This window comes from Tupaia chinensis, unplaced genomic scaffold, assembly GCF_000334495.1.
Source record: "Tupaia chinensis unplaced genomic scaffold, TupChi_1.0 Scaffold000097_1, whole genome shotgun sequence".
NCBI classification, from domain to species: domain Eukaryota; kingdom Metazoa; phylum Chordata; class Mammalia; order Scandentia; family Tupaiidae; genus Tupaia; species Tupaia belangeri.
In genome coordinates this window covers 3270102-3283998 of record NW_006159559.1, presented here as the reverse complement: position 1 = coordinate 3283998, position 13897 = coordinate 3270102, and the positions used below count along the sequence as shown (strand labels likewise).

The 13897-nt window shown below is 40.5% G+C and overlaps 1 protein-coding gene across 3 annotated transcripts in view; it reads right to left on the bottom strand.

Annotated features, from left to right (window-relative positions):
• TTK (TTK protein kinase) overlaps positions 1-12896 on the bottom strand; it is a 56027-nt gene extending 43131 nt beyond the window's left edge. For all 3 annotated transcript variants that reach the window (XM_027769898.1, XM_027769899.1, XM_027769897.1), the window contains exons 1-3: positions 12758-12896; positions 8846-9068; positions 8092-8198 (exon numbers count right to left, since the gene is read on the bottom strand). In XM_027769898.1, coding sequence (XP_027625699.1) covers positions 8092-8198; positions 8846-9068; positions 12758-12896 — 469 coding nt within the window. The remainder of the gene's footprint in view (positions 1-8091; positions 8199-8845; positions 9069-12757) is intronic.
• Positions 12897-13897: the final 1001 nt, after the last annotated feature.

Below are 13897 nucleotides of genomic sequence, written 5' to 3'. Positions count from 1 at the left end.
TGCTCACTCTGCTAGTATTGTCTTGGAAGGATAGCACAGAGCGCCCTTTGCCTCATTAGATCCTGCTACTGCCCTGGAGGCCTGTCCAGAGTGTACTACACCCACATAGACCAGAGACTCACACAGAGTGTCCCTGTGCCCCCACTAATACCCAAAAGGAATACCCAGAACGCCTATATTTCCCCCCAGCCCCACTACAGACTGTAAGACCTGTTCAAAGCATCCCCATTTTCCAACTAGCACTCTGAAGACTGACACAGAGCACCCCAGAATCCCCCAGGCCCTCACTAGTGCTGTGGAAGCCCACCTAGAGCACCCTCACATGCCCATTGGACCTTACTAGCATCTCAGAGGTCACACAGAGCCCCTGCTCACACATGGGAGGCTTGCCAAGAGTGCCCCTAACCATGCCACAAAGCCCTCCAGAGCAACCCCACTGGCCCTTATTAGTCCCCTGGAGACCTTCTCAGAGTGTCCACAAGCCCCTGCGAACACCCAGGGACGTTCGCAGAGCACTCCAGTGCGCCCAGTGGCCACTACTGATGCTGCAAAAACCTTTGGGTCCCACTGCCCTGGAGACCCACCCAAAGGACTTCAGCAGTCCCACTATCCCTAATGGCACGGCAGAGTCCTGTCTATTGTGGCCTTGCGCCCCAATTAGTCCCCACTAGTGTCACAGAAGTCTTCCCAGAGTCTTCATACCCATGTGATTCAGAAACTGACCTAATGTATCCTAGCACCCCCACTAGTGACTCAGATCCTGCGTAGAGCTCCTTCGTAATTCTGACAGTGCCCTAGACACACCCAGAATACTTCAGCACTCTGAGTAACAATGCAGATGCTTTCCTAAAGTGCCCTCGTAACTTGGATTCCTCTGCTATTGTCCCAGAAGCCCAACTGAAGCTTCCTGTGCCCCTACCAGCCCCACTATGCCCAGTAGGTCTGCCTGGAGTGCCCCCACTACTGTCTCACTGGCTCAATCAAAACACCCCTGCTAGTGTCACAGAGGCTGCCACAGAGTCCCCACTGGATCCCACTAGTGCTACAGAAGTCTGCCCAGAGACAATGCCAACTTGTCTAGGCTACAGAGGTTCACCCAGAGGCCTACCCATCTACTTGCACCATGGAGTTGTACTCCAGGCCCCCATCCACCTGTTAGCACTACAGGCCTGCCCAGAGGCCCCTGTCTATATACAACGGCCCTTGTCCTTCCCTCCTTCAACCACATACCTATAGAAGGGTTGACATGCTATGGAAAAAAAAAAAAAAAATCAAGCACTGAGGTAGACAGCTTCTTCCTCCTCCAGGGAATGCACAAAAATGGTAAACCAAACTAGCAACTCCCTAAGCCACATCTCTTAAACTGGCCGCCATGTCCCTCTTGCATACAACTCAAAACAAGATAATACCTCATTTCAGCTGGTACCTTCACTAAACTACCTCATCTGAGAGAGAGGATCTCCACGCGCTCTATAAGGTCTGAGTATTCAGGCAACCACCACCAAGGTGGCAGTTGTTGGAACAAGGGACTCCACCTCCTTTACAGGAAGAAGTGAGTTCCAGACCAGATGCTAAAACATCAATGCAGGAACACAATATGAAAACACAAGGAAATATTTCTCCTTCAAAGGAACACAGTAACAATGGACAAAATGCAGGAAATCCAAAAAAATCCCAGAAAGGGATATAAAAAAATTGATTGTAATTAAACTCAACGAGATGCCAGAGAATACCGACAAACAACTCCAGGAGATGAGAAAAACATTCCATGACATATATGAAGAACTCTGCGGAAAGACAGGCATCTTCAAACAGAAATCCTGGAGATGGATTCAATACAGGAAATTACAAAAATTCCAGAGCATCAATAGGTTAGACCATGCAGGAGAAAGAATCTTGGAACTTGAAGACACAACTTTTATATTAGTACAAATTGCCAGAAAGAAGGAAAAAATAAACATTAAAATGAAGAGGACATACAGGAAATTTGGGACATCACAAATTGATAAAGTATTTGCATAGCGGGTAACCCGGAAGGCAGAAATAGAAATTGGCAGAAAAATCTATTTCATGCAATAATAGTTGAAAACTCCCCAAATCTAAAGAGTAATACAGATTCAGATCCAGGAAATTCAAAGAACATCAGAGTAACATAAGATCCTTTCCAAGGCATATTATAGTCAATATGCCAAAAGTTAAAGATAAAATCCTAAAGTAACTAGAGAAAAGCACCAAGTTGCTTATAAAGAATATCTCAACAGGTTAATTCAGAACTCTCAGCAGAAACCTTATTGGGGCAGAGAATGGAATAACATATTCAAAATTCTGGATGAAAAAGTTTCAGCCTAGATTGAATCAGGAAGAAATAGAAAGCCTGAATAGACCAAAACAAGTAATGAGACTGAATCAGTGATAATTCTCCAAATAAAGAAAAGCACAGGTCCAGATGAATTCACTGCTGAATTCTACAAATGTTTTTAAGGAGAATAAACACCAATTTTCCTCAAACTACTTCAAAAGATCCAAATGGAGAGAATCCTCACAAAAAAACTTTATGAAGCCACTATTACCTTCGTACCAAAAACAGACAAGGATACAACAAAAAAGAAAACTACAGACCAATATCCTGAGAAACAGAGATGCAAAATTCCTCACAAAATACTAATGCATGAAAAAACAGTATATACTATGATCAGGTAGGATTTATCTCAAGGACACAAGAATGGTTCAACAATAAATGTAGTATATCACATTGATACAAGGAAAAAAAAATATGATCATACCCACTGATGCAGAAAAAGCATTTGGTAAAGCACTCGATATCCCTTCATGATTAAGACTCACAACAAAATTGGGGCAGAAGGCTCATATCAAACATAATACTGAATGGCAAAGTTGAAACAGTTTCCACTTAAAACTAGAACAAGATATGGATGTTTGCTTTCTCCACTCCTATTAGGTATAGTTCTGGCAGTCCTAGCTAACGTAATCTGACAAGAGAATGAAATAAATAGTATCCAAATCATAAAGCAAGAAGTTAAATTGTCTCTGTTTGTGGATGACATGATTATATACATAGAAAAACCTAAAGAAAAAAATAAAATCCCTAAAACATAGGCAATAACACTAAAATAGATAAGCGAGCTAATATCAAACTAAAAAGTTTCTGCATAGCAAAGAAAAAAATAAATAAAGAGAGAACCCACAGAGTGGGAGAAAATATTTCCATGCCGTACCTCAGATAAGGGACTGATAACCAGAATATACAAGTAACTTAAACAGCTCAGCTATAAAAAAAAAAAAATTAATAATAAAAAGTGGGCAATCAACCTCAATAGACGACTCTCAAAGAGAAACACAAATGGCTAAAAAAATATTAAAAATCATCCTCTCTTGTTAAAAAGAGGGGAACCAGCAGTTAGTGTAATGGCTATGTCGCTGGACTACCATGTAGTCAACCGCGGTTCACGTCCTGGACCCAGTGGCTTAGAACTCACGCCGGGCGCGTGTACGTGCGTGCCCAAGATCCCAAGAGGAGAATGGAGGAGAAGGGATTCCGGCGTGACCATCCCCCCTGGGGGGTGATTTCTCGCTTTCTGCCTCTATGTCTCTCTTTGTCTGTCTGGCGAGCACACACGCCCTACAGCGAAAACCTCTCAAAAAAAAAAAAAAAAAAAAAAGAGAAATGCAAACCAAAATCTCAGTGAAGTGGGGCCAGCAGGTGACATAGAAGTCAAGGCCCTGGATCTTACATGGCCATCTTTGTGTTTGAGTCCAGGACCTGGTAGTTTGAAAATCACACTGAGCTTATGTGAGCATGCATGCCCTATATCCTGACAGAAGAAGGGATTGAGGCATAGCCATCCCTCTCGGGGGTGATATTGCTCTCTCTCTCTCTGGCAAGTGCATATACTCTATAGCAAAAACAAAAACAAAAAAACTCCTCAATGAGGTATCACCTCACACCAATCAGAATGGTTGAGAGAGAAAAAAAAAGTGCTAGAGAGGTTACAGAGAAAAGGGAACCCTAATGCACTGCTGGTACGAACATCAATCAGTACAGCCACTAGAAACAAGCATGGTGGTTCCTCAACAGTCTAAAAATACAAATACAGGGGACCAGCAGGTGGCATGGTAGTTAAGGCGCTGGACACTCCCACATGGCTGAGCGGGATTCAAGTCCCAGACCTGGTGGCTTGCTCTCCCACTTCTCTCTCTGTCTCTGGTCAAATTAAAATAAATGAATGAATAAATAAAATTGAATAGATAATTCTTAAAAAAAAATACAGTAAAGTCCCATAAACTCACTCCTAAATATTATATTTACCCAGAGGACATGAAATCATTAAGTCAGAGGGACATTTGCAAATTTATGTTTACTGCAGCATTATTCACAATAGCTCAGACATGGAATCAACCTAAGTCCCCAACAACTGATGAATGGATTAAGAAAATGTGACAAGGGACCAGCATGTGGCTTGGTGGTTAGAGGTGCTAGACTCCCACATGGTTGACTATGTTTTGAGTCCCGGACCTGGTGGCTTGCTTTCTCTTTTCCTTTTCTCACTCTGTCTCTCTCTGATCAAATTTAAAAATAAATAAATAAATAAATAAATAAAATAATAAAAAAAGAAAAGAAAATGTGACAAAGAAAATGTGACACATATGCATGATGAATTCCACTCAGTTACCAAGAACAAAATCCTATCGTTTGGCACAAAGCAGATGAACCTAGAAGATGTAAGACTAAATTAGACAAGTCATGAAAGACAAATACTGTGTCTTCACTTAATATATACCAAATATCCGTCCTCTAAGGCTGAATTACTGAATAGCACAGAAGTAGATAGATACCAGAAGTTCCAAGGAAAGGGGTGTGAGGTGGGTTCAGAAGAAAAGGAGCAACAAACACAGAAATATGTGTAAACAAATGGAATTTGTTATGGAACTATATATCATAGCCAAGTAAACATGTTGCTGAAAATTCAACATATACATCAAAAAAAGAAAAAGAAAAAGAAAAGTAGTGGAATCATTATCAAATGTGTACATTATGTAATGTTCAATGTTGAAGACAATGACTGTCTATAGTCTTGATTTGATTGTTAAACACTACACGCATGCTTTGAAAACCATCCTGTGCCCCACAAAAATGTACAATTATGTATAATCCAGATATGATAATTAAAAAAATTTTTAAATAATTATTTTATTTAACTTGATTTACTTATTTTAATTTGACCAGAGAGGGACTGAGTGAGAGAGAGAGAGAAAGGTGAGAAAGCAAGCCGCCAGGTCCAGGACTTGAACCTCAGTCAGCCATGTGGGAGTCAAGCACCCCTAACCATAATGCCACCTGCCAGTCCCTAATTTCAAAAATTTAAAAGAATGTATTAAAGAAAAAGACTATTCTGGGGCCTGCAAATGGTGCAGCAGTTATGTTGCTGGACTCTCACAAGACTGACCGCGGTTCAAGTCCTGGACCCAGCAGCTTGAAACTCACATCGGTTGCGTGTGTATGCATGCCCAAGATCCTAGGAGGAGAAAGAACTGCAGAGCAGACATACACCCTGGGGACTGATTTCTTACTATCTCTATCTTTCTCTGGCAAGCACATGCACCCCACATGCGCCTTTAAAAGAAAAGAAAGGAAGAAAGATAAAGAAAAAAAAAGACTACTTTTAACTACTGGATTTAGCTACAATAACCCCAAAAATACAAAAAACAAAACAAAAAACAAAAGAAACCCACAAAAGATAAGTGCCAAATTAATTTTCTTTCAACTAGAAACTTACCACTAGTATTTGACTCTTAAATATTACATGTAGAAAGCATGTATCCTAGGGAATGTGTTATCAACATTATGAGATTCATTGAGCTATATTATGCATTTGGCACTTAGGGCATAAACATGATTGAGATGAACTCTAGCTTCTGACAGTTTATAAATTTAAAAATATAATCTATTTGATAGTGGTCAAGTCCATATTTATTGAGAATAATGGTGTAATTTAATGTATTAAGTATTTAAGGACAACAAAGGAAGAAAGGCTTAGATAAGAAGACCTACCAGTTAGGGAGTTTATTAATTAAAGTCATAAATCCCTTTGAAAATCTGATAAATCCATGGAATGTCCTCCACCCTTAGAAAAATACACACATCAGATTGTGCATAGGATTTCAGGGATGTTGCATATATCTTAAAAGTTGATCCATCAACATCGCTCAAAACAATCACAATTTTGGGACCAGCAGTTAGTGTAATGGCTATGTTGCTGGACTCCCATGAAGTCGACCGTGGTTCCAGTCCCGGACCCGGTGGCTTAAACTCATGCTGGGCACGTGTGCATGTGTGCCCAAGATCCCGAGAGGAGAATGGAGAAGAAGGGATTGTGGGATTGTGGCGTGGCTATCCCCCTTTGGGGGTGATTTCTGGCTTTCTGTCTCTCTCTGTCTTTCTGGAGAGCGTATATGCCCTTTAGCAAAAAACTCTCAAAAAAAAAGAAAGAAAAGAAAGAAAAGAAAAAAAATTATCACAATTTTGATCTTGAGGTTACCACCACACTGTGCTGGTACAGATAATTTCTTTTCTTTTTTGCAGCTATTTCAATTTAAGATTTTCAATATTTATGTGTTCTAAAAATATATCTAATTTATAGTTGCCTTTTTAAAAGAATTAGTTTAATTTCATTCATCATTATTATTTTTTAAATATGACCAGAGAGAGAAGAGGAAAGTGAGAAAGCAAGATAACAGGTCTGAGACTTGAACAGCAGTTGGTCATGTGGGAATCCAACACCTTAACCACTATGCCACCTGCTGGCCCCTATAGCTGTTGTTAAGAGACTGTAACACCTCAGAATTTTTAAAAGTAGAATAGCGAGAAAGAGAACTTAAGAGGCTTGGCCAAACTTACTCTAACAAGTGAGGAAGAGAAATCAATTTTTCTAGGTAGGAAAAGTATAATTTTTAAAAAGTAACCTGATTGTACACAGCATAGATTAAAGATGATTCAGATTGCTAGGACATACAAATCATCTGAAGAGGTAAAAGTTCAAGGTTCTCAGATCATCTCTAAGTTGTACAATGCATTCCTCCAACCTCACTCCTGGGAGACTACTCTCCAGTTACCAAGCCCTCTTTGGGCATCATCATGGAGAGGCTGTCAATTGTGATAATATGTTTATCACTGGTAGAAAATAAGACTAAAATTGTAGCAGAAACAAGGCAGAGGGAAAACAGGAACACTTGACTAGAGAAGGCAGATTAAAGGGAATATCCAAAGGCCCTAGAAGTCAAAAGAAAAACAAAGAAGTGGCTGGTCTACAAATGTCTGTGGAGGAAACTACCCTGGTCCTGCTAAAAGATTCAGACAATGAAGAACCATGTGAACAAGAAAAAAAGCTTCTACAGCAATTAATTTTTTATTTAATTTTAAAGGAGAACTACTGATTAAGCTATAATTACTACAGCCATTTTCATATATATTTGGTGTAATAAACTATAGAACAAGAAAAGATTATCTTGGGCCAGTTGGTAGTATGGTAGTGAAGGCAGTTGGATCCCACAGGACTGAGTGTATGGTTTGAGATCCAGACCAAATGGCTTAAAAAACACACAGGTATGTGTTGTGTGTGTGTGTGTCTGTGTCCAAAATCCCAAAAGGAGACTGAAAGAGAAGAGACTATGGTGTGACTATTCCCCATGTGGGGTGCTGTCCAACTCCTCCCACAGCCCTCTCTCGTCTCTCTCCAGAGAGCTCAGGTACCCTCTAACAAAAAAAAAAAAAGAGAGAAGATCAAAGCTCTAGCTTAAATATCTTATGTCCATCCTTATAAACAAGCAGTAAATAAATTACTCTTGCTGAGATGTTTCCTGAATCTACCTAACAGCACAAACACAACATTCATGCTCATTTACATGGGTTATGCCTTTCAGTGAAAGAGCTAGTGTAAAAAATATTCTCTGCAGACATTCATGCTGGCATTTTTCCTCCATATTCTCATCTAATTGACTTTCATGATTTCTGCCTCAAACTTCCACTTTGTATGTATGATTTAATACAGAGTTAGAATAGGAAGTATCTTTTACCTTGCGACAGTTCAAATTGTGCAAAAGATACATGCACAAAAGCAAATTTCTTGCAGTTCGCTCTGGCCATCTGAAAGTAGTCACGTGCATCATCTGGCTCTTGAATACTAAAATAAAAAATTTCAAAACTTGAGAAAAGACATAGCTAAATAAATTTGGTAACGCTTTATTCTGTTTTCCAAATGAAAGTGGATACTGCTTTTTTAACATGTATAGAATCAAATACTAACAAGTTATTTTTAGGCAGACTCTAAAATATAACTTATACAGAAACATGTACATAGTAAAGGGTTTACATTAGCCCTCATTAATTAAATCCGAAAAAGTATTTTGTCAGAAAATATTGTCTCACGGGGACCAGCAGTTAGAGTAATGGCTATGTCGCTGAACTCCCGTGTAGTCGACCGCAGTTCGAGTCCCAGACATGGTGGCTTAAATTCACGCAGGGCACGTGTGCATGCATGCCCAAGATCCCGAGAGGAGAATGGAGAAGAAGGGATTGCGGCATGGCCATCCCCCCTGTGGCAGGGTGTGTGTGTGTGTGTGTGTGTGTGATTTCTCGCTTTCTGTCTTTCTCTGGCAAGCACACACGCCCTACAGCAAAAACCTCTCCCCTCTCCAAAAACAAAGAAAGAAAGAAAATATTGTCTCACAAGTAATTCTGACATGTTTTTATTTTCCCTCTTTGCAATATACTGTAGTGATATATTATATAATGTACTTAGTTAAATATATTTAAAATAATAATACTTACGCTTTTAATTCAGCAAATCTCACTTGAATTCGAGCAAAACTCTCATTTTGGCCATATTTATCTGGAGGAAGTGCTTCAATTGCTTGACTGTAACGACCAATCAATTTATTTAAAAGAGCATCATTTAGGGGGACACTGTTTTTCTCTAATTTGAGCAAAAAATTCAACCAGTCCTCTGGGTTGTTTGCCATCATCATAATTTGGTTAACAGTTCCCGAGTTATCTGAATAAGAACAAAATACATCACAACAGAAGAAAGGCATGAAACAAATGCCAAATTGCATTTTCTTCCAAATTTATAAGTAATTTATATTCCCAGTATTAATTACATAAGTTCCTTATAATACTTTTCAAACTTTAACAGTTCATATAAACATAAGCAACTTAAGACACACAGACCACAGATAAGAAAGGTCTTGCAGTTGATAAGGTCATTTCCATCTCTTTCCAAGTTACCTACATTCCTCCTAGAGGCTCTGCTAATCTCCTGGCTCTTTATGCATAGCTACCTGGCTTAGATCTTCAAAATTTATATAACCTCTTATAGCTGTCAGTCTGTAGAATCCCAGTTTATAGAAACAGCAAGACTAATCTTCATACATAATTTCTTTTTAAGTGGTTTTTGCCATTGAGTGTGTATGCCTACTGGATAAAGAAAGAGGTAGAGACAGTGAGAGCAAATGTGAGAAATCACCCCCTAGGGGAGGATGGCCATGCAGTAACCTCTTCTCCATTCTTCTCTTGGGCACACGCACATACACCCAGTGTAATTTCCTTTTTTTAAATAGAGGTTTCTGCTATAGTGTGCATGCACTCGTTGGAGAGACAGGGAGAGAGAGAGACAGAAAGCAGGAAATCACCCCCCAGGGAAATGGCCATACTACAATCCCTTCTCTTCCATTCTCCTCTCAGGATTTTGGGCATGTATGCATATGCTCACAGCACGAGTTTCAAGTCTTCAGGTCCAGGACTCAAATTGTGATGGGTCATGTGGGAGTCTAATGATATAACCACTATGCCATCTGCTGGTCCCCATACATAGTTTTTCCACGGCTATGTATGTTTTACTTTCTTTAGCGTTAGTTGTTTTAAAAAGACAACTTCAGTGTCAGTTTCCTGTTCAGGATATTTTAAGTATTACGAGCATTATGAAATTCAGATTTCCCAAAGATGCTATCATTCTTCCATCGGCTTCAGTTACCTTCAATAAAGTCTAAATGTCTACTTTTGCAAACAAAATCACTGTTTCTGCTTTCTACTAAACCATGGGGCAATGACACTTTTTTTTTTTTTTTGCTTTAAGTTGGATGATCTTAAATTAATTTTCCAGTTTTATCTCCTATTGCTTTCCTTACAATAGGAAATGTGAAATGTCTGAAAACCACATTTTGACATCCCCGGCTTTGCAAATATATTCCTCATACCTAAGTATCCCATTTTTCTCCTATTCAACACATACATTTGTTCATTAGCACATCATGCCCGGCATGTATTACAAGGCAGAGAAGAATCAGGTTTCTCAACTACTACTTTCCACAAAGCTAGAATATTAAACTTTGGCCATTTTCACGTATTCATCATCAGTCAGTAAAAATTTAAGTTGTAAGTTGCCAAACACCATCCTACATTCTGTGACTATAACGATACAGATGAAAAACCCTACTTTCTGAGCCAACAGTGGTTAAGGCAGCTGGATTCTACATGCTGACTGCACAGCTGGAGTTCTGGACTTGGTGGCTTGAAAAACAAGTGCGTGCATGCATGCTTGAAATACCAAAAGGAGAAAGGGAGAAAGGATTTTGGTGTGGCCGTCACCAAGGGGGATGCTTTCTCACTTTTCTTTTCTCTCTGTATCTCTCTAGTGAGCACTCAGCAAAAAATAAAAACATAAAATAAATAAATAAACCTGCTCTCACAGATCTTACATTCTAGTGGGAGAAAGACAATAAACAAATACGTAAGTAAATTATACATAAAGTGATTATTACTGAGAACAAAAATAATATAGGGAAGGAGATAGGGGATACAACTCTAACCCAGCAGGTTATTATTTTAACAGAAAAGCTAGGGAAGTTCTCGCTGAGATGACAAAGACCTGAAGGAGGTAAGCTCAGGCAAATTATTTGGGGAGCAGTGCTTAGGCACAGGTCTAGAGTAAAAGGCACTGGAGTATGAACTAGTCTAGCATGTAGGAGAGACTTTCACTGTGGCTGGAACAGAGTGTAAAAGAACAGACATTGGTGTAGCAGTAAAAGGCAGCAATTTGGAAGGCGATCCATGTGGGAGGTCCAGAGAGTTCCCTAAGAACCCTGGGCACATGCTTGCCCACGATGCAGTGTTGACTGCAGGCTGGGCCTTGCTGGGATGGTGTCGGTCTGTCTCTATATCTCTCTTGCTCATGGAATAAATAAATAAATAAATAGAAAGGATAAAAAGGCCAGTGAAGTATTATAAAGTTCTCTAAATCAAAAAACTTGACTGTTCGATGTTAACTTTACACAAAATTTTCTTTCTTTCTTTCTTTTTTTTTTTTTTTGCTATAGGGCACCTGCGCTCAACAGAAAGCGAGAAATCACCACGAGAAATCACCCCGCAGGGGACACGGCCACGCCACAATCCCTTTTCCATTCTTCTCTTGGGATCTTAGGCACGCACGCACAGGCGCCCAGCAAGAATTTAAGCCACCCCGGTCCAGGGCTCAAATCACAGTGGCCTACATGGAAGTCCAGCGACATAGCCATTACACTAACTGCTGGTCCTTCTTTCTTTTCTTTTTAATTTGCCAAAGGATGTGCTTGCTTGCCAAAAACAGACAGGGAAAGTGAGACAGCATGCCCCTATGGGAAATGCTGATGCAGCAATCCCTTCTCCCCCCATTTCCCCTTTCTATCAGGATTTGGGGCACAGAAGCATATATGCTCAATGTGTTTTTCAAGCTGCTCGGTCCAGGATTCAAGCCTGGCAGGATATATCCACCTTAACCACTGCACCACCAAATGGCCCTATAATTTTTTTAAGACTGGAAAGGGTGGGACTAGCAGATGGTATAGCAGTTCTGTTGCTAGACTCCTATATGGCTGACCATGGTTCAAGTTCCAAACCCAGTTGCTTAAAACTCATACTGGCTGCCTGTGCATACATGCCCAAGATCCTGGGAGGAGAAAGGAGAAGGGATTGTGGCACGGCCATCACCTCCCCCAAAGGGGGTGATTTTTCACTTTCTCTCTCGCCATCTTTGCCTCTCTTTCCGAAAAAGGCACATATCTGAAGACAAAAACCTATTTAAAAAAAAAAAAAAGACTGGTAAGAGTTTCTCAGGTCATAGCAAAAAAGGAATGGGAAAAAAATGGTGTATCTATTGATGGCAAGTATATGAAGCAGAAGCAACTGAAAAGAACAGAAGAGTTAAGAAAACTACCTCAGAGTATTATTACGTGATGCTAATTTCCCTTTTTTAAGAAAGCCGAAAATTGTGGAAAGTTTCACTCAAAAATATTGAAATATAGTGTCTGTATTCTAATGGATAAGTGATTATTACTGAGAAAATTGCATTATGTTAATACACAACAGTTAACATCTCTTTCGTTTACTTTAGAGGAAACTCAGTAATCTTTCAAAAAAGAAAACTTGAGGGAACCAGCAGTTAGCGTAATGGCTATGTCGCTGGACTTCCACGTAGTCCACCACGGTTTGCTTCCCAACCCGGTGGCTTAAAAAAAAAATCTCACGCCGGGCGCGTGTGTGTGCGTGTCCAAGATCCCGAGAGGAGAATGGAGAAGAAGGGATTGCGGTGTGGCCATCCCCCCTGGGGGATGATTTCTCGCTTTCTGTCTCTGTCTCTGTCTGGCGAGCGCACGCGCCCTATAGCGAAAATCTCTCCAAAAAAAACAGAAAAGAAAAATTGAAACTCACCTGTAGTATCAGCAGAGACTTTACTCAAGCTCAGTTCATCAGTAAGGTCTTCATTTTTAAATTTATTTTTAATATCTCTCACTTTGTTCATTATGGAATCAATTGTCAATTCTCTGCCACTTAAATCCTCAGCCTCCATTTCTAAGGAAAAAACCGAGTTACTCTTTCCTATAGGCAAGTACTAGTGGAGCTACTTGCACAAAAACAATGGACACATCTGTAGTTTTTGCAACAAGTTTCAATAGGCCTATTACACTTTTTCTTTCCAGTTTAACCTTGATTAAGTTACACTCTGGAAGTCACTGCACAACAAAAACATGTTACCTTCTTTTAAATTTTGCATTTTTCTTCTCTGTACTGAATGTCTTTTGTTTTCACTCTTCTTCGGAGAATTATTCTCTGGGTCATCTGCAAATTCACTCATTTTTTAAAAAAAAAATGTGATGGCGTGTTTGTTTGGATTCCGGTAGTGACATATAGACTAAAGAACCCTGATGATGAGAATCACCATTCCTTTATTCGCCTGCTTTACCTAACTCTTCCCAATGCCAGTGCTTTCAAAGCAAGGTATGAACATGTCGTAGACAAATGGAATAGTAGGTTTGTTCTTAGTGCTGTGATTGCTCATCTGCATGGCGGTGGTGTGGTTAACAGAGGGTCTGCAGTTCTTTTTCCTGTCAATCTCGTCTCTCTGATTCTCAATTAACCCAGTAACTCAGGGTCACTGATAACAATGCCGCCCGGACTTCGCGTTTTTCAATAGCAAGAGGTGATAAAGTGGGCAGCAAGATATCAGCCCCATCTTTTCGGTTAAGTTTGAAAGATAACTGTCAGAACAGAGTTACCGTCTCCTCTCCTAAGGCTAACCCACCCGGCAAGACAGACTGTCCTTAAGAAAACAGTCTCGAGTGCAGGTGTCCCGCCGAGCCTCGGCAGTGAGGGCCACACCCACTTCCCTCCCGGAGGAACCTCCCGCCTCACCCCTCCCACTAGGCCTGTGGCGGCGGCGGTTCTTCCCATCCCCCAGCTCGAACGCGCCTTGGGTCGTCTGCCCAGCTCCAAGGCGCCCCCACCCGCTTCTTTCCCACCCACAACGACCAGCGCTGCTCAGGAACCCACACGTCGGCCGCCGCCGGTCCC